At 38.0% G+C, this 19429-nt stretch overlaps 1 protein-coding gene across 1 annotated transcript in view; it reads right to left on the minus strand.

Moving 5' to 3' along the window:
• Positions 1-18226, minus strand: part of cfap54 (cilia and flagella associated protein 54) — a 30828-nt gene extending 12602 nt beyond the window's left edge. Inside the window, exons 1-43 of the mRNA XM_067427396.1 lie at positions 18059-18226; positions 17715-17820; positions 17436-17579; positions 17143-17311; positions 16999-17057; positions 16721-16864; positions 16489-16602; positions 16280-16381; positions 15989-16181; positions 15819-15914; positions 15623-15735; positions 15421-15547; positions 15091-15176; positions 14876-15013; positions 14557-14704; positions 13378-13439; positions 13048-13164; positions 12793-12940; positions 12635-12712; positions 12444-12565; positions 12162-12344; positions 11944-12036; positions 11638-11823; positions 11416-11558; positions 10902-11049; positions 10613-10768; positions 10302-10424; positions 8123-8251; positions 7155-7281; positions 6024-6116; positions 5809-5935; positions 5627-5723; positions 5156-5241; positions 4571-4756; positions 4101-4285; positions 3643-3812; positions 3340-3552; positions 2649-2842; positions 2372-2507; positions 2126-2231; positions 1816-1971; positions 254-457; positions 65-152 (exon numbers count right to left, since the gene is read on the minus strand). Coding sequence (XP_067283497.1) covers positions 65-152; positions 254-457; positions 1816-1971; positions 2126-2231; positions 2372-2507; positions 2649-2842; positions 3340-3552; positions 3643-3812; positions 4101-4285; positions 4571-4756; positions 5156-5241; positions 5627-5723; positions 5809-5935; positions 6024-6116; positions 7155-7281; positions 8123-8251; positions 10302-10424; positions 10613-10768; positions 10902-11049; positions 11416-11558; positions 11638-11823; positions 11944-12036; positions 12162-12344; positions 12444-12565; positions 12635-12712; positions 12793-12940; positions 13048-13164; positions 13378-13439; positions 14557-14704; positions 14876-15013; positions 15091-15176; positions 15421-15547; positions 15623-15735; positions 15819-15914; positions 15989-16181; positions 16280-16381; positions 16489-16602; positions 16721-16864; positions 16999-17057; positions 17143-17311; positions 17436-17579; positions 17715-17820; positions 18059-18207 — 5744 coding nt within the window. The 5' untranslated portion in view covers positions 18208-18226. The remainder of the gene's footprint in view (positions 1-64; positions 153-253; positions 458-1815; positions 1972-2125; positions 2232-2371; positions 2508-2648; positions 2843-3339; positions 3553-3642; positions 3813-4100; positions 4286-4570; positions 4757-5155; positions 5242-5626; positions 5724-5808; positions 5936-6023; positions 6117-7154; positions 7282-8122; positions 8252-10301; positions 10425-10612; positions 10769-10901; positions 11050-11415; positions 11559-11637; positions 11824-11943; positions 12037-12161; positions 12345-12443; positions 12566-12634; positions 12713-12792; positions 12941-13047; positions 13165-13377; positions 13440-14556; positions 14705-14875; positions 15014-15090; positions 15177-15420; positions 15548-15622; positions 15736-15818; positions 15915-15988; positions 16182-16279; positions 16382-16488; positions 16603-16720; positions 16865-16998; positions 17058-17142; positions 17312-17435; positions 17580-17714; positions 17821-18058) is intronic.
• Positions 18227-19429: the final 1203 nt, after the last annotated feature.

The following is a 19429-nucleotide window of genomic DNA, read 5'->3' on the forward strand; positions in this document are numbered from 1 at the left end:
AACAGTATGCAACGGCTCAAACTAATAAACAAAGCAGAAAAACAATGCAAAGGACACATCATACTTTCGATTTCCATTGTGGAAATGCAGGTTTCCAAGGTCATGGAGTGCTTGCACCTGGAGGGAGTTGTTCTTATTTGCTTGAAGATATTCTGCATGAAACATAACAACAACACAACATATCTGTACTGGAAAAGCTTGTTCATGAACAAATTCAGCTTGTAATATGTTAAGAGTTCAAATCGGTTCTCACTGATTGCATTGTTGTAGGAGGAGAAGACAGTCTGGAGCTGCGATGGAGGCAGGGTGGTGCTGTAGATGGAGCCCAAAGAGCTGAAGTCTTCTGTGGACAGATCTGGAGGGCTGACACCTGTCTGGTTGCTTGCTGCTATGCTGAATTCCACTTTCCCCTGCAGAATCCCGCTGGTCTCTTTAGAGAATGGCACTTCAACATACGCTGAGGCCACAAATAAAGGGTGTGATTTAAAGTGCAAACAAAATAGAAGAGTTTTTTAGTTTGAAGTCCTAAAACACATATACGAATTAGAATGCCATGGTTACCAAAAATATTTTTAAAATAGCGTTTTTTTACTTATTTAGAAGTAAAATAAGTTATGCAGTACATGCAGTTACAACTTTTTCTAATTTATGTATCATTTAATGTGAAACTCTGATTAAAGGTTTAGTTTCCCCCAAAAATTATAATTCTGTCAGTAATTACTCACCCTCATGTCGTTCCAAACCCATAAGACTTTAGTTCATCTTCGGAACACAAATTAAGATATTTATTCTCCAAGAGCTCTCTGACCTCTTCATAGAAACAACCTAATTAACACTTTCAAGGCCCAGAAAGGTAGGAAAGACATTGATACAATCGTCCATGTGACTTCAGTGGTTCAACCTTAATTTTATGAAGCAACAAGAATACTTTTTGTGTGCAAAAAACAAACAAAAATAATGACTTTATTCAAAAATGTCTTCACATCTATCTCCTTTCGCTGTTGACGTAGTAAATACAGTCCAGTGCTTTTGTGTAATGCCAGAGCTACGCCAGAACACTGGCTTACCACTGGCCGACCCATGCGTGTGATGCTAATGCAGGAGCTGGCCAACATACGTGAACGAACATTTTTGTTCGTTCTCGTCACTTCATAAAATTAAGGTTGAACCACTGGGGTCACATGGACAATTTGAATGATGTCTTTACTGCCTTTCTGAATAGAACACTTGAAAGTGTTAATTAAATTGCTGTCTATGGAGGGGTAAGAGAGCTCTTAGATTTAACCCTAAAGTAATGTTCACTGCAGACCTTATTTTACTAAAAAATTTAAATCACTATTCTAAAAAACAACTTTTTTTCCATGGCCTAAATATTGAATGGTTCTGATGTTCAAGTTTTAGGGTCAGTAAGATTTTTTAAAATGTTTTTGAAAGAAATCTCATATGCTCACCCACTAAGGCTGGTTTATTTGATATAAAATACAGTAAAAAATTTATATTGTAAAATATTGTTACAATTTAAAATAACTGTTTTCTTGTTTTAATATATTTTAATATTATTTATTCCTGTGATGGTAAAGCTGTCATTAATCCAGTCTTCAGTGTCACATTATCCTTCAGAAATCCTTCTAATATATGCTAATTTGTTGCTCATAAACACTTCTTATTACTATCAATGTTGAAAACAATATTTTTGCGGAAACCATGAAACATTTTAATCATGATTTTTTGAGGAATATAAATTATAAATGTATTTGCTGTAACTTTTGATCCATAGAATGCATCCATGCTGAATAAACGTTAGGTCAGACTTACAGTGCTGTGTGTCAGCCAGCAGCAGCATGAGTAGAGTTCGGCTGTGCTGAAAGGCCAGCAGTGTGTGATGTTTCCTCTCCAGAGTCTCTCTGAAACACTGCAGTGTGTCCTCCACATCCAACGGTACACACACCAGAAACATGGCTCTCTTCAAATCTGCAATAAATATGAAAATAATTATAAAACACACAAGACTTAAATATGGTCTTTTTAAAAAAGAAATACAAACCATTATACATGGCCCAAATGTGACACGCAAAACACACACAATTAATCAGAAAATCTGGCAACCCTTTTCTATAGTCTGTACCTGCAAGTTCCTTAGGCTCTGCGTCAGTATTATTCGCAGTAATCATAATCTGACCTTCTTCACAAGGAATCAGCAACTGTCTGCTTGCATAATTCCTGCAGGTCACCTATGGACATCAGTCACAAAACTTAGACATTTTACCCATTTTAATGGATGCACATCTGGAATATTCATTTCAAAGGTTTGGATTAAAACATTTCTGCCCAAGTTAATCAGAATAATGTGTATGTGATCATTTCTGCCTACCTTCTCTCCAGAGATCATCTCAGTGTAGGTGAAGTGAGGTTGAGGGGCTGGAGGGCCATTGAAAAAGCTTATCCTGTCCAATAGCCTCCTCTGTGCATGCACCAGAACAGGTGTTACCATGTGAGAGTAGCGCTCCCTGAAACCCATGACGCATTGTATTTCAATAGCTACTCTTTTGTGAGAGGAATATATTTCATAACATTTTTAGTTACTTGTATACTTTCAGCAAGTACACAAACTAATGCTGCCAGCATCGGTGAGTTATATGTGTATGTACCTAGTGTATGTGTTGAAAAGTAGTGCAAGGTGGGCAAGTTTCTCCCACTTGGCCTGGTAGTAGAGAAGCTCTAATGTGTGCAGAACAACAGTCCTAAGCCAGCGCAGATCTATCACTGACCCATCATCCATTGGAGCAGAGAAGTACAAGCTGGCCTCAAGCTCCCCATCTTCATCATCATAAACATTCCACAGCTAGAGAATAAAAAAAACAATAAAAAAAACAGCTATGTCAGATAACTTTAAATTGTCAATCAGAATCAGGTAATCCAGAGAGCTGTAATAATTGTGCATAACGGCATGTGTTTTTTTCATGCAAGCCATTTGTAAAAGGATTCATCTTAAATCAACACATGCATGTGCATTTGAATTATAATTAATATAATAATTAATTATTGTTTAGATAATATAATATATAATTAATTATTATATAATATAATATTAAATATATATATATATATATATATATATATATATATATATATATATATATATAATATTAATTCATATGAATTTTAATTCTTACTAAACTAAAAATAAAATGCATTGTGGTTAATTAATGTACCTGTATTGACACTCTTTTTTTAATGTATATAGTAAAGTGAATATTATATTGTGTCGGGGACCTTGGATAGTGGGCCTTCAAATCAAAAAGGTTAAGAACCGCTGTTCTGGAGGTGATGACAATTAACCTTAAGCTTCTCCATCATGTCCATGAGAAGATCTGATGCCAGCACCAGTAGAGGAGTGATCACTGTATACAGCTTCTCCATCGTCAGCTGTCGGGCATGGGCATCAGGGCCTTGGGCTCGCTCTATCATCAGAGCCAGTGTGCTGGTTTGGTCCCACAGAGTTCGACACGACCACTGTAAAGTTGTCCAGTGACTCCAGCGATGTGCTAACACCTGATATTAAAAAAATAAGAGATGCCGTTGATAGAATCACAAGATAAAGAGTAAATCAAATTAAGCCTATTAAAATGAAACTGCATTTACCATAGCCCTGCGCAAGTATATAGAGGCTTTGTCAAGTGTGTCCAGTAAATGATAGGTGGTTTGATCAGCAGGAGCATCTTCATCTTCAGGCTTGTGGCTGTGTGAGTCCACTTCACCTTCCACTTCACTGTCTGCAGAATTCAACTCCTCATCACTGGTGTTTGGTGCTCCTGAGGAAGTAGAGGAAAGCATGACAATCCTTTACTGCATCTACGTGTAATGTAAGTTTGGGGTCAGTAAGATTTTTTAAAGAAATTAATACAAAAGTTAATTATTAATCAAAAACTGACTGTAAAGACATTTATAATGTTACAAAAAATCTATCACGGATACCACAAAAACATTAAGCAGCACAACTATTTACAAATGTTCCCTTGACCACCAAATCAGCATATTAGAATGATTCCTGAAGGAACATGCAACACTGAACCTGTCAAGCTAAAAAGACTTTAACCCACCTTGACTAGTACGTTTAACTTTGCGTTTCCCTTTTTTTTTGTTAGCACGGCGTCCAAGATGGTGTACATTTTTGGGACGTGGAAGAGTCAATTCAGGCGGCCTGATTTGCTGTGGAACGTTCTTCCACATAATCAGCATTCCACAATGAGCGAGAGAAAAGACAGACTGCGATAGATGACTAAAACTGGAACGGATAGAAAAAAGCTCAAGTTTGAATCGAGCAAAAATCTAAGGGTTATTAACAGGACATATAAAAATAGTAGTGCTGAGCAACCGATTATATACATTGAGAGTGTTTATTCAAATATACATAATAATTATACACAGTAGACACACATATATTATGTAAACACAAACTTTGGATGCAATTAATCACGATTAATCGATTGCCCAGCACTAAAAATAGACTTGATATTCAGACAAGACGAAGACCCAGACATTATTCAGTTTTGCTGTTGGATCTGAGTACCAGAGCTGGGGAGATGGTCCCAGGTTCCTTCTCAGTATGCCTAGGTGGGCACGAGCCAGGCTCAGATTGACATGGCAACGCCACAGCGAATCTTCAGAGCGCATCTGCCTCAGCTTCCAGAGACGCTGATGTCTTCTGATAAGAGTAGTCAGTTGATTTAGCAAGATGTCCACAGCTTTGAGCTCTCTGACAGACACAAAAGCAAATACAGACAAAGATTGAAAGATGTAATCATGTACACTACCTTTCAAAAGTTTGGAGTCAGTAAAATAAATAAAAATTCAGCAAGGATGTATTACTTTTATCAAAAGTGACAGGAAAGACATTTACGTTGTTACCAAAGATTTCAATTTAAAAAAAATCTTTCTATTCATCAAAGAATCAAAAAAAAAAATTATCACAGATTTTTTTTACTGTATTTTTAATCAGATAAATGCAGCCTTGGTGAGCATAAGAGACTTCATTCAAAAATATTAAACAAATTATACCGACCTAAAACTTTTAAACACTCGTGTACACTTTAAAAATACATTTTAAACATGGAATATTTAAATATTGTGCAAGCTAGGCTGAATATTGCTTTACCTTTGAGAGTTCTGGCTCTTGAATGTAACCAGTAGTTTTTTTTGTAGCAACTTCCTATCACCCCAAAAGGTGCCACCTTTTTTTTCCTAAAAAAAAAGTAGTTTAATGGCAGTTACAAACTGAAAGAGATAAGTAGTCTGTGCAAACGCAGGCATTTAATGGGATAGTTCAGGGACACTTTCTTCATAAGTTGAATACAGAAGGCTGTCTGGCGGAAGCTAGATATTTTACTTTATAAAGTTTTAAATATGGATATTTTTCTTACACAAACCAATCGATTCATTCCAGAAGGCCTTTATTAACCCCCGGAGCCATGTGGATTACTTTTATAGTGGATTGATTTACTATAACTCTGACTGTATTCGTCTGAAAGAAAAAAGTCAATTTTTTTTGGGAGGGGGGGTAATTTTCATTTTTGGGTGAACTATCCCTTTAAATTATGTTAACACATTTTAAGTGACAAAAGCTTACCTCTGTGTTGTACGCTATCACAGAGGTTGTGAACTCTTTAGACTCCTTGCCTGGCAGACCCAAGAGTTTCTTTAGCCCGAACAGAGCATCGTCACGTCTACCAATATTACAGACAGCAAAGAAATGTAGCACAAAACACCAACACACATTGCAAATATGGACCCAAACTTACACACACTCACCTGCTGAGCCAGTTCAAGATGTCCTGCTCCCACCGCAACACCAGATCCAGCTCATCCTCTAGCAGGGCTTTCTGGAGCATGTGTACAACAAACTCCAGAAAACAAGACTTCTGCTTGAACTTCATCACTTTATCAAACATACACACAAATACAAAAAATGAGTGTATGATAGTTCAATGAATCAGATTTTCTTTAATGTGTTATTTGCGTTATACCCTCTTGAAAGGCATGCTTGAGGGGGCTGTTTTCAATCACCATGTAGAGTATGACAGGGTCTTCCTGTCCAGTGAGCCCACATCCAAGAGATCCTGCAACAAATGGTACAACAAATTACAAAACAATTTCTTCACATTTTCAAAGTATGCACTATCATTTAAAAAATTGGGGTCAGTAAAACATTTTTTAAGAAAGTATTTTTATTCAGCAAGGATGTATTAAATTGAACAAACGTATAAGTAAAAAGATTTCTATTTCTATTTGCTGTTATTATGAACTTTTTATTAATTAACAAACACTGAAAAAATTACAATAATGATAATAATAAGAAATGTTTCTTGTGCACGAAATCAGCACATTAGAATTATTTCTGAAGGATCATGAGACACTGAAAACTAAAATAATGATGCTAAAAAATTTAGCTTTGCCATGAATAAATTATGTTGTAAAATATATTACAATAGAAAACTTTAAATTGTAATAATATTTCATAACATTACTGTTTTTACTCTATTTTTGATCAAACAGTCGTACTCTACGAGGTCACGAGGGCTGGACCTCGGCAAATTTTTCAAATTCAAAAGCAAAATGTAAAGTTCTCCGAATTACTAATTGGACTTTTAAAACTCATCCTAATGTCTGCATGTATAATTCAAGTTTAAACAGTTTTAACTGATTGTTTAGTGTATGTGTAAAAAATGATGGAGAGTGATTCATATCTCTTCGAGATGCTGCTGGAGTGAACAGTGCTTGGGAGAGAGTTTTGAGTGAGGGCATGGGTGCAGCCTCTGTCGTGTTCCAGGATCCAGGATATTAGGGTTTGGGTTTACTTTTGCAGGAACCAATCACAGACTATCTTATCCACCTGGCGTGCTATTGGTGGGTTTAACATGATGCCAGATAGAGAAGAAATGGGTCGCTGCCTGTTGATCACGCCTCTTGTGCAGTAGAAAATAAAGAGCAGACTCCCCAGACCAATGTTTTATATAAATGTAAAGTATTAACTAATTGTGATGCAATAAATAACGTCTTATTTAAAAATGTCCAGATAGAAAAGAGAGAGTGAACCCAAAGTTTAGAATGGTAAAACTGTATATATGGCAAAATGAGATTTATAAGAAAATATGTACCTGTTTTGTTACAGGAAGTGACATCATAGTTTCCTAATGTTTCTGCATGCATGTTTTTCATGATAATGGCCTCTAAAATCTGTAGCTGTTCACTTGGCTCCTCGTCGTATATGGAAGCTGTCTTCTTCTGGAAATCAAACACACACACACACACACACACACACACACACACACACACACACACACACACACACACACACACACACATTATTAGTGTTAGTGTCTCCACTGAATTTGCCTCACCAGCACATCATCCTCAATAAACCCATCTCCGGTGCGACGACTCCGATCTTTCAAATATTCATACTCTTTGGCACGTCGATTACACTTCTCAATAAACCTGTCTCTTGCGTGATACCCAGAAATGTTTAATATTCCGATCTAATATAATTTCTGACCTGTAAGGTTGTCAGAATAATAATCATACACTATTTGATAATAGGCTAGAGGAGAACTAGTACCCCGGTTTATTTTTCTTCATCATGCCCTGATGGAGTTTTGGTTCCTTGCCACTGTCGCCTTTGGCTTGGCTTGGCTTGCTCAGTTGGGGACACTAAAATTATAATTTAAGTTATTCAACTAAATATACAAATAAAATTAATTAATTAGGTCTTATTTAATTCTATAAACGATAATACTGATCTGCCAACATTGTCGCTATATGATAAATTAAAATAAGCTGATAACATCACTGTTTTCTCCAGAACGACTGTCCAGCCAAATCAAATTTTGTTGCAATATTGTCCTGTTTAACACTGTGAAGCTGCTTTGAAACAATCATTGTAAGTTATTGTAAAAGCGCTATCATAAAGTTGATTGATTGATTGATTGATTGATTGATTGATTGATTGATTGATTGATTGATTGATTGATTGATTGATTGATTGATTGATTGTCATATGCAGCGCAGATAGAAGATTTGGCATATAATCCCAAAGGGTCTATGATAAACAAGAAACATCACATACCCTATCCTGCTCTATTGATGACGTTTGTTTGGCAGGTTGCAGAGATGGCTCAGTGATCTCCTGAAGCAGCTTCTTTCCTGACTCAAACACAGATGATGCCATGCCACTCTCCTGAGTGGAGCGCAAGCTCTAAAAACACAGAAAGGCATCATATACATATATGCATACATGCATCATATACATCATTCACGAGTTCACACTTACATCAATTAAATTGTAAAGATTATGCGTATTTGGCGTGCTGTCCGGGGAGGGCTCCAGGCTCTGAAATTTTGCCCGAACCCAGAGTATCCCCCCCGCAACAAAGATAGTTTAGAACTAGATTGCAGTTTGTGATTGTTTTGATATTTATAGCAGTTGATTTAAAGGGGGGGTGAAACACTCAGTTTCAGTCAGTGTCATGTCACTCTTGAGTACCTATAGAGTAGCATTGCATCCTGCATATCTCCGAAAAGTCTTTATTTTTTTTATAATTATATAAGAAAGATGCGCTGTTCCGAGTCTTTCCGAAAAAAGCCGAGCGGGTGGGGGCGTGTCGTGTGAGCGGAGCTAAATAATGACGTGTGCTCGCTGCTGCTATTGTGTTGAGTCGAGTGCGTCGTAAAGCTGTGTCATCCCTAACAGCGGGAAAAAAACTTTATTCAAAATAAAAATATGGCTTTTAATCAGATACAGCCATACATCTATGATCCGGAATCAGACCCAGAGGCTGCAGTTGAACAGGAGCAGCAGCAAAAACGACTAGAGCAGGACGTCTCTATGTGGTACAAGTTATACACTAACTATATAATATGCTTAGCGGCTTGTGTTATTTACATATTTATACTTGAATTATATCGTCGTATTTTTGTCTTTGAAGGTGTACATGTGGGAAGTGCAGTTGTGCACGTGTGTTTGTGTGTTTACGCGTGGTTTGTGTAGACAGTAAGCGGACTGGTTTTGCACGGCAGGTTAAGTTAGTGTTTACATAGAAAGACACGGAATAGTAGCGCATTTGAATGAAGAAGCGTGCTTATTTAGTTCAACATATTTCCCCACTCTTTGTGTATTGTTGTTTGGAGTGCTTTTACAATACACAAACATAAAGTTACACATATAGTGGCCAGCTAAACAAATGTACACGCACTACACATCGCATGCTCCATTGATCAATTAACTATACGTGATCATGTTTGGGCTACTTGATGAACATAGTCAAAAACACAGACATTTGAAGCAGTCTCACTCACCGCCTGCGGTTCTAACGTTGGGACTGCTCCATCATTCAGCATTAGGCGATCGGGAAAATCCGGTGTCGAGCTGGGCCTTGTTTATGAAACAGTCGGCACCAAAATGCAGCGAACAGATATAAACATTCGCGCAACTCAGTTGCTGATCCGGAAAAGCAAATTACATCCACTGTTGCCTTAACGCAGGGTTTTTGGGGAATCTGTGCAGGACTGTCTTGGTCTGGCAACCAAAAACGCACTTTTTTGGTGACATTGTTATGTGCACATCACCTGTCCAGCATCCTACAAGCCAGCGCTTTGATGGGCGTAGCCTGTTACTTTCGCTCTCTCCCTCTCTCTCTCTCACGCGCTTCCGGTAGAATTGTCCGTAAGGCCCATACAAGGAAATTCCGCCCCCATTAACGTCAAAGGGGACGCATGATCTCAAAAAACTTGCCGAAACTTATGACTAACCGGAAGTAGTATTTTTGACAAAGAAATACTCCCATCAAACGTCCACCTTAACTTTTGAAACTTTGTCTATGTTTAGTATGGGATTCCAAGTCTTTAACAGTGTAAAAAGATCAGTATGCATGAAACAGCATTTCACCCCCCCTTTAAGTAAGTGCGGCGAAGGGGTGGTGGTGGGATACTGAGAAACTGTCAATGACAGGAAGGTAAATCGGCTGTCTAAATACACCTCCTATCATTGATTAACTGAGTAGTTTAATGTGCTCCTCGTGTTCCAATTAGGTTTAATTATCTGAGCCTGCTCCACCTGTGTTTAGTAAGATTTAATTGTCTGCATGTGCTTCTCCCGAAATTAGTTTATGAACCTTCAAAAAGTGACATCTACAGGATACTGCTACTGGATCAATAGTTTCTCATTATCTTAAAAACAATCTAAAGACTGAAGTTTAAGCTTCTTCCTTATATATTCTTTCAGCAGTTTTGTTATATGTAATTCCTACCTTGGCTAAATAATATGTCATACAAGCAACCATGTGCTGCAAGGACTCTGTGGTGGCAGCAGGGCGCTTCTGCTTGAGGACTTCTGGAATCTCCAGCAGTACTGAAAAGCACTTGAGCAGCATCTGAAACACGCAGAAGCACCTAAATTCACCTTTGCTCTGGCAAAACCATCATATAAACAGACGATTTAATAATGGAATTAAGGATTGCTGGATAAAATGTTACCCCTTAAGCAGATCCAAATGAAATAAACAGAAAAGCTAGCACTGACATATAAGTATTATCAAGCACATTTCTAGTAAGTAGTGACCTCTATGACGGGCTCTGAAGGGATCTGACTGAAGATTAATGGAGCGAGAAGGCCATAACAGTTTACTACAGCCTGCAGGGTGCCAGCGCTGTCATTGAGGTGCAGAGCAAGATCAATGGCCACCAGCATCCGTTCACACTCAGCAAGCCTGGCCTCCTGTGATGGATGTGCCGACAGAGCAGATTTATCAGAACAAGGGTGAATTACTCAGGAAAAACAAGGCTACATTATCAGTTACGATGATTTATATAACCCATTTTAAGGCAAATTTCCCTTTGTTGGCACTAACCTGGCCCCAGATCAACGGCCCCTCGTCACAGAGACTGTCACAGAATAGTGGCCCCTCTTGGATGTGAATATCAGTCTGGATGAAAATAGTGGAGAAAAACAGCTGCTGTAGGAGAGGAGAAGAAAGCTGTAGGGTCTCTGGGCGGAGTCTAGAGCACAAATGGAACAGATATATAATAAGACACATGATCTAATATTATTATATTATATAATATTATATCTTATTATATTAAATGAAATTATTTTTCAGGGTGTCTGCAGTTTTAAAATCAAATTTAAGACTTTTTGAGACCTGCAAAATGAATAATTGATACCAATTTATACTCTAAATAACATGTGTATTTATTTCACATAATTACCATACATAAATTATGTATTTTGATTTTGCAAACTGAATTTTGTACAAATGTATCTTAATATTTACAAAATACAAACCTGAATGTAAGACTTATTATTAGGAATTAAACTTTGACAAACTTTTTTAAAAAAGTAAGAGAAACCTTTTTTTTTTTTACCTTATTTGTGCCAGCCTTTCAAAACTGGCTTCTTGTTCCGGCTCTGAAACCTCAGGATTTGAGCTTGAAGGAAGGGTAAAGTGGCTCCATAGCTCATTGCAAGCTCTTTTGGCAAGGCTGTGGAGTCCTGTCTGATAAGCCACCTAAAAAACATAACATCTGGCATTAAGGCATGTGGAGGGATATTTTGGAAGACACACCATTTTTTTTCAATCCATGTACCTGAGCTATGTGGGCCCAGGTTGTTAGCAGTGGTAGAGGCAGGGAGGCCAGTAGAGGCCTGGTGGTCTCGCCAATGGCTCCGCCCACCATTTTGCCCTGAGCATTGAAAGCAGCCACTGCAAAAATGTACTTCTTATCTGGTTTCAATCCACTTACGTGAAGTAAACATTCACCTTTGGCAGGTATCTGATTGAAACACAAATTTAATTTTCGTTACTGAGAATAAATGAACAATACAGACATTAAAATGGTACAGTGAGTAAGATGAATTTATGATCTGATATGTCAAAGTGGCATTATCCCTACCATTTCTCCTGTTCCACATAGGTAGCAGTCTTTAAATCGCACTTTTAGATTGACACCCTCTGCATCTCTTCCATAAATACAATACCAGCTAATCTAGATCAAGATAAAAGTGAATTGATGTTTTTCAGCATATACTGTACAGCTACATATCACAATGAATACACCTACAAAGCCATTGAGTGATTTCAAAATTCTGTTCATAGAGAAGATGTGACAACCTCTTCCTCCAGTGCATATGGTGCAGGTGTGAAGGTCATGGAGTGGTTGGATCGTGTCAGGAGTATTGGGGTTGGTGGTGGCTGTTTCTTCTCTGCCAGTCCTAAACTGTTCTCTGAAGGACATGTAAAACTAACCAGCCTCCTCTCTTCTATCTCGGCTTTCTCCATCAACGTTATGGCCTCCTGGAGAAGAGAGAGTTTAGCTAATGTTATCTGAAAATCAAATCCAGCAGCATGATGTGATGTGGCACCAAATATTTGGAATTGACATCAAATACTGACCTCAAGTATTTTCTTGGTCTCCCGGCTTGTCTGGTCCTTCCTGAATGCCAATAAGGCCTTCTGTACCAGGAAAACACTCTTAGAAATCTTGTTCTTCTTGATTTTTTCAAGTACCGCAGAGTCTGTTAAGGAGTAAATCTGAGTAAAACTGACATACTGTTTTGTTTGTGTTACACTGTTTTGAAACTTACCGTCTATAGGTCTTTTTGTTTCTGAGGTCTGTTTTCGATTAGTATGTGACTTCTTACTATCTGTCAAACTCATCTCTTCTGAGGAGAACAAATATGATGCATTCAGTGCTTAAAAATGTCATTGACCCGAATAATGAAAGGTTGCACATCTCTCTGACCTGGCCAAGAGTCAGCTAGTTTGACAGTGAGTCTGTGCTGAAAGACCATTAGCTCTAGGTGTAAATCCATGGAAAGGGCAGTAAGGTCAGTGGTAGTGCTGCTCTCTGGGACTTTGCTGCTCGTTGAACTCTTGTAATTACCAAACTTCTGTGGTAAGAGAGTCAACACATCTTATTAAGCATGTTTACTGTATCTATATTAACAGGAAGTAACAGAACTTGTGTTGTAGGACGTAAAACCTATTATGTTCTTGCCTGCATGAACACCTTGTCAAAACCCCCATTAAGTGACCTGGCCCTGCCTCTGGACACACAATCCACACCTCGTTCCACCAAATCCAATGCAGTCTGCAGCTGTTCAGTTCGGGACATCTGCAGACATGTTAAAAATAGTTTTATTTTGGTTAAATCCTGACAAAACTGCATAAAACTGCATAAGATTTTGTTGGTTTAAATGGCATTCTCAGATTCTAAAGTCATTTTACTTGTTTAAATTGTTCTAAATGTTGAATCTGATGATGCTGAACCACTTATAAACTTTCAGTAGAGTTTTATCTTCAGTGTCTACTTTGTAGGACAACATACCATGAACAGGGAGCTTGCAGATTTTTTAACAGGGATGGACTCTTCACTATCTACAGTGGTGGCTACAGAAAAAAAACACAAAAGAAAAATACTTAAATATATAACAAAGTGCAAAATACAAAATGAAAGTTGTTCAAAGTCTTTCATGCTCACAAACACTGCATTTATTTGATTCAAACAAGACAGTTAAAAACAATAATATTGAAAAATATTATGACAATTTAAAATGACCATTTTCAGCATCATTACTCCAGTCTTCAGTTTCACATGATTATTCAGAAATCATTTTAATATGCTGTTTTGGTGTTCAAGAAACATTTCTAATCATTATCAAAGTTAAAAAGCAGTTGTGCTCCTTAATATTGATCAATTTAATGCATCCTTGCTGAAAATGATTATTTTCTTGAACGATAATATATGTAGTACTATAAACGGCAGTGTCATGTTTACAATAGTTGCGTCTCATTTCGAAGGCTGCGTCCTTTGGAGGTCGCATTTGAAGGCTGCATACGTCATCGAGGTGGTTTCAAGAAAATTAAATGTTAGGTTGTAAAGAAAGAAAGACATTACAGTATTGTACACCTCACAAGGAATAAAAGTACATTTTATTACACTTACTTTTCTTAAATAAGACATCATTAATGACATGCAGATTTCAAATGCGACCTCTGGAAGACTCAGCCTTCAAAATGAGACACAGCTAATATCTGCTGTAATAGACCAAACATTTGGGTTTAGACCGGGTTTGTGTGAAACCTCATTGTGGTACATATGGTGTGTTCCATTTGCACTCGGAAGTGGAAAATCCCTAGTCCCCAGTAGGAAGATTTAACTGTAAAACCTCCTCAAGTCAGAGTTGTGACAGGGGAACTGCAACAACCCGACTTCAGAATCCAATATGGCTGCTCTGCACATCAACTGTAGTGAAACAGTAATAATATGTTCTGTTTGGATGTCTTACTTCTGTTTGTCTGTGTTTCATTAAACTCAGTGGTACACACAGTACTATCCAACCTCTATTTGTGGACATGTTTCTTCGGCACTATCTGTGCAAAATACCTTTTTTATGTATTCCGAAAGAGCAAAGACACATCTATATTAGGTTTCCGACCTGTGTACTAAAATGCGGTGAACTCGGTGTGGTTTAGGTGTGATGTAAATGGAATGCAGCAATGGTACCTGTTTTTCTCCCAGACTGCGGGGCATCCATGCTGCTTTCCAACACCATGGCAATTCTGAGAGTCATTTCAGCCACTAAGAAGAAGTCTACTTCAGCCAGTTGGTGCTCATGGACCACTTCACACAGCAGGAGCAGGGTCTCCACCCACTACAGAACAAAACAATACACAAAAACACACACTTACATGTTTTGGATTCAGAAATGTATGTTACAAAGCAGCTCTGTGAATGCTTTTTAAAATGTATAAAGCAATCATGTCAAAGCGACTAAGTCACTCATAATAAGCATTTTAGAATCACAGTTTATTGGAATAATAACCTGGTCTTGGTTTGCCATCCTTCCCCGGTAGTGCACAGGGTCATTGTGCCTCATCTGCACTCTTTGAAAAACTGTTTTGCATTTAGCCCAAAAGAAACGCACAATGTCCAACACCAAGTCTGCATCTGGCTGGATATCCTGTTTGCACATACATATACAACATCAAGTTACGGTCGACAGCTTCATATTTAGACAGTGAGAGAGAAAGATCTGACCTTGTCTGTCCTGCAGACACAAGCATGGAGTGTCTGAATAAGATTGAAAAATTCTTCTGTCATGATTGCTGGACCAATATTCTTATCTGTAATGGAATAAAACAAAAAAAGAGGAATTATATTTATTTTTGGTTTAAATTAAAATAAGGATTTTAATATAACCCCCCAAAAAAACTATTATTAAATTGTTTAAATGTAAATTAAAATACAAAATAATTGAAAATATTAAATAAATTAATCAATTAATTAATACAAATCTTAAGTCAACTTTCTTTAAATACTTTTGCTACGAGTGTATTTATCAAATTGTATGTAAAGAATGATTAGTACCAGCTTGACCATCAAAAGCAGTATCTTTCATGGTGAATTTAACTCGTTGAGTGGACAGCAAACGCTCCACAGCCTCCAAAAGTCTCAGTTCCTGCTCATACTTCCTAAACTTTTGGCCCTCCATGTTCTGTAATGAGGCCAAGAAAGAGAACTAAGATAGCAGTCTGGCTGACTTTTTAAGCCGCATCACAGATGTACTCACAGCTAGCGCTGACATAAGTGCAGAAGAGAGCGAGCTGAACGTGCTCCACTGTTCATATCTGAAGACCTGCTTAACAAACTTCACCGCAGCATCTACTGCGATCTTACTATTTCCTGAGAGACACAAAATAGAGACCCTGAGCAAACACAAATAAGTGTAAAGGAAAATAAATGGCAAGTTCAATGCAAGGACTCACCATTTACAGCTGTGTCAAAGAGACAGGAAGTAGGAGTGACTGCACTCACAGAGGGAGGCATGCTCTCATCAAAAGTGTGTTCAGAATCACCAAATGCTGCAAAAAAGAGCTATTTACACTCCACTATTGATATTTAGTTGCACACGGGCAGAGAGGATGAAAAAGTTTACCGGACAACAAGCTAGCACCAGCCCAAATGAGCTCCAGTACCACGTCCTGGACCTCGAATTCTTCAGGCATGCCGGTCTGCAGAGGCCTGATAGAGCTGTCCTGTAAAGCTTCCAGCACAGCCAGAAATCGAGCAGCATTTCCCTCAAACATCTCCATCAGTATACGCTCGGTTGCCGTGCGAGGCCATGGAGTCTACAGAGAGAAGTAAAGGAACATATATAATAGATATTAGAGAAGATGTAGGGAAAAGAGGCATTGTACTATTTTAAAGTAAATACGGCACAACTCACTTGCTGGGGCTCTTTCAAATTGGTCTTCTGTTTGGGTTTGAAGAGGCCTTTCGGTTTCCTTCGGGGTTCGTACACTGAACGCTTGAACACCATTACTGCAAGCTTCTCTCCGTTAATGGAGCGATAATATTCAAGACAGGCATGAAAATATAGTAGTTATAATACAAGAACTATAAAAGCAACAGCATGTTCCAGGCTACAGTACTCACTTTTACTGTGGCCTCCTTGTAAGCTTGATGGGTCTCAAATGACACTTGGGAGCCAGTAATCTCCTCCAGCTTGGCCAGTTCACTGATCTTGCCAAGGGCTCTGCGCGCAAACACCTATCGCCAGGTAACGGCACAACAAGAGGCAAGAAGGAAAGAATGCCTGTATGGTCTCTGATCAGTCATTAAGCTATAAGATGATTTGTCGAGCAACTTTAGACACTGTGAAACCCACCTCTGCCTGGACTGAAGCAGAGTCATAAAAGTAACATTCACACACAGCACAGTAAAGTGTGGCCCTCCATGGCAGGAAGTTGGCAGTCAGCAGAGGAACAGAGGTCTCTAAACATGTGCAAGCCCAAAGTAAGTACTCTAAAACCTGAATGAAGACAGAAAAGACCGTCAAAAAAAAACTACATGTACAAAAAGTACATGTTTTACATGAGTAGTGTATATCCTTAAAAGTTTTACAAAACATGTCAATAATGTCAATGTCAACTCGTCAATAAAGACCTGTGAAGCATGGCCTGCTGACATCAGGAACCTGCATATGTTATACATGAGTAACGAGCCTGAGGAAATATAGAAAACAAGTCACATCACCACGCATTGTCAGTGTGATATGTACAGCACCAGACGTATTTCTGCTGAAGGTACCATTGTACATAATCCAGCATAAACTTTCATCAGACAGAACAGCCTGCATTAGAATGCGCACAAATCCCAGGATGCTCAGCAACTTTTGAACCACATTCTGATCTGGCAGTGCACTTTTCTCCTTCTCCAAATAGAAGATGCACTGGCATTCTCCCTGAAGAGCACGGAACTAACAGACACACAGATTAAAGGTCATTAAATCATAATGAGTCAAACCATACAGTTTATTAAATAAATTATATTGAGAAATTATATTGAAAACAGCCAAATGTACTTCAGGAAGGATATCTAACCGTAAGTTGGGCTCTCTTTGAATTGAAGCCATCTGAGAAGAAGGACTGCTTAAAGTGCTCCACATCTTGTATGCTTTCCAGGCTTTGTGCGCAAAACTGCTGCAGATAGAGTCTGTACCCTTGCCACAGAGCAAGCCTGTATAGCTTAATAATTGATAAAAAATATTTAACTTATAAAGAAATTTGACAAATTCATGAAAACTGAATGCATTACCATAGTGATTTTTGAAGTAACTGTGACAAAAATGGTATTCAACACAGCTATCCTTCCTTCCTTACCTTAGTGTCAAGGAGGAAATCTGCAGTTTGTAGCAGGTGCTCTTCGAAATAAGAGGGAGGAAGGCGAGATTTATACTTGTTCCATGTTTCAAACAGTTTTATGGACCTGTCGGTTAACAAAGTACATAAATTATAACCTTACATACGTAAACATAAATAACTGTCTGAGGGTTCTAAACTCGAGTTGAAGCTGCTTCGAGCCCTCATCAGCAGCAATTCAAATAAGCTTAGCCTAAAAATCTTAAGATTATATTGGCAAACGAACTCGTTAAAATAATATAACGTTAAACCATACAAAACTCCATGACATTAGAGTCTGTTAAAATTTTTTAGTTCTGTTTTACCCTCTGGAGTAGGAGCGATTGTCGTAGTTCGGCGAGCCTGAAAGTTTCTTTATATGCGCTTTAAACAATTTTAGGTCACTTTGGAAAGCTGACAGGACAGGGTTGCTTTTATCCAGGGGTCCGTAGTAGGATGCCGGTGAAGGGTCCATGTTTCCAACAGCGCGTGCATGTTACTGTGTTTGAATTCGTTGTTATGGAAAGGACGCGCGCTCCACTATGCTCCGACCCGACCATGACCGTGCGCGTGCGTGTGTATACCACTGTCACCGTGTGGCAAGGAATCTGTTAAAATGCATTTGATACAAAATCGACGTTAACACGCATCTTCTATGATGAGCAGGAACACAATTTCTGGATTAACTGTGTGTGTTTGCTGTGTGTTTGATGTAAAACTATGTATAGCCTATGCAAGGCGATAGTCTAAATTTCTAAACCTTAGAAGCACTCTAGCCTACAGACATCATATGATGTCTGCTCAACGACCAACATTTAAGGAATCTTCTATTTAGAATCAAGATACCTCTTGAATGCTGTAATAGTTTTATGAATCATAATCATCATGCTAGGGCCTACAGGATAGCCTATACAAAAGGTATAGTGAAATATTTAGCTAATTTATTTCCTAATTAGCATTAGTGCTAAGTTAAACAAAAGACAACAGATAGCAGTAATGCAACATTTTATAAGTCAAATAAATAATACATGTTTTGGATGGACTGTACAAAAAGAGGATGAGACAAGAAACAAGAATATATGTACAAGTGGCAATTCCTACAATAGCCTATACCTCTGTGGTTATTTCCAATGCATACAGTATATAGACCTTCAAATTTAGGAAGAAATGATAAACAAAAAGGGATAGTTCCTGAGAATAAGCAAAATTATAGTCAGGATATTAAAATATTTATGGGTCAAAAGATCCCGATTCGGGAAATACAGCAGCTTCAGTGTGTAGCTATTCCACATTTTAAAATTAGAATTGCTTAAAAAAGGACAATTAGTTTACTCAGCAGAAATGATAGCCATTCTGATGACTTGGGCGGAGGAAATTCAGCCAGTAAGAATTTGCTCTTTTGCTCAGACTTATATTCTGTTTACACTCTAAAGAATGCTAGGTTAAAAACAAGTCAAGTTGGGTTGAAAATGGACAAACCCAGAAATTGGGTTGTTTCAATCGGTCCATTCACTGTTGGTTTAAACAACCCAATTTCTGGGTTAGTCCATTTTCAACCCAACTTGAGTTGTTTTCCAGTATTTTTTAGAGTGTAAGTTTATTAAATGGCAAGTCTATCTGCAAAAAAAGAAGAAAGAAAAATAAGCTTTTCTTACTTAGTATTTTTGTCTTGTTCCAATATATCTAAAAATTCTTAC

Source organism: Pseudorasbora parva, chromosome 20 (genome assembly GCF_024679245.1).
Source record: "Pseudorasbora parva isolate DD20220531a chromosome 20, ASM2467924v1, whole genome shotgun sequence".
Taxonomy (NCBI): Eukaryota; Metazoa; Chordata; class Actinopteri; order Cypriniformes; family Gobionidae; genus Pseudorasbora; species Pseudorasbora parva.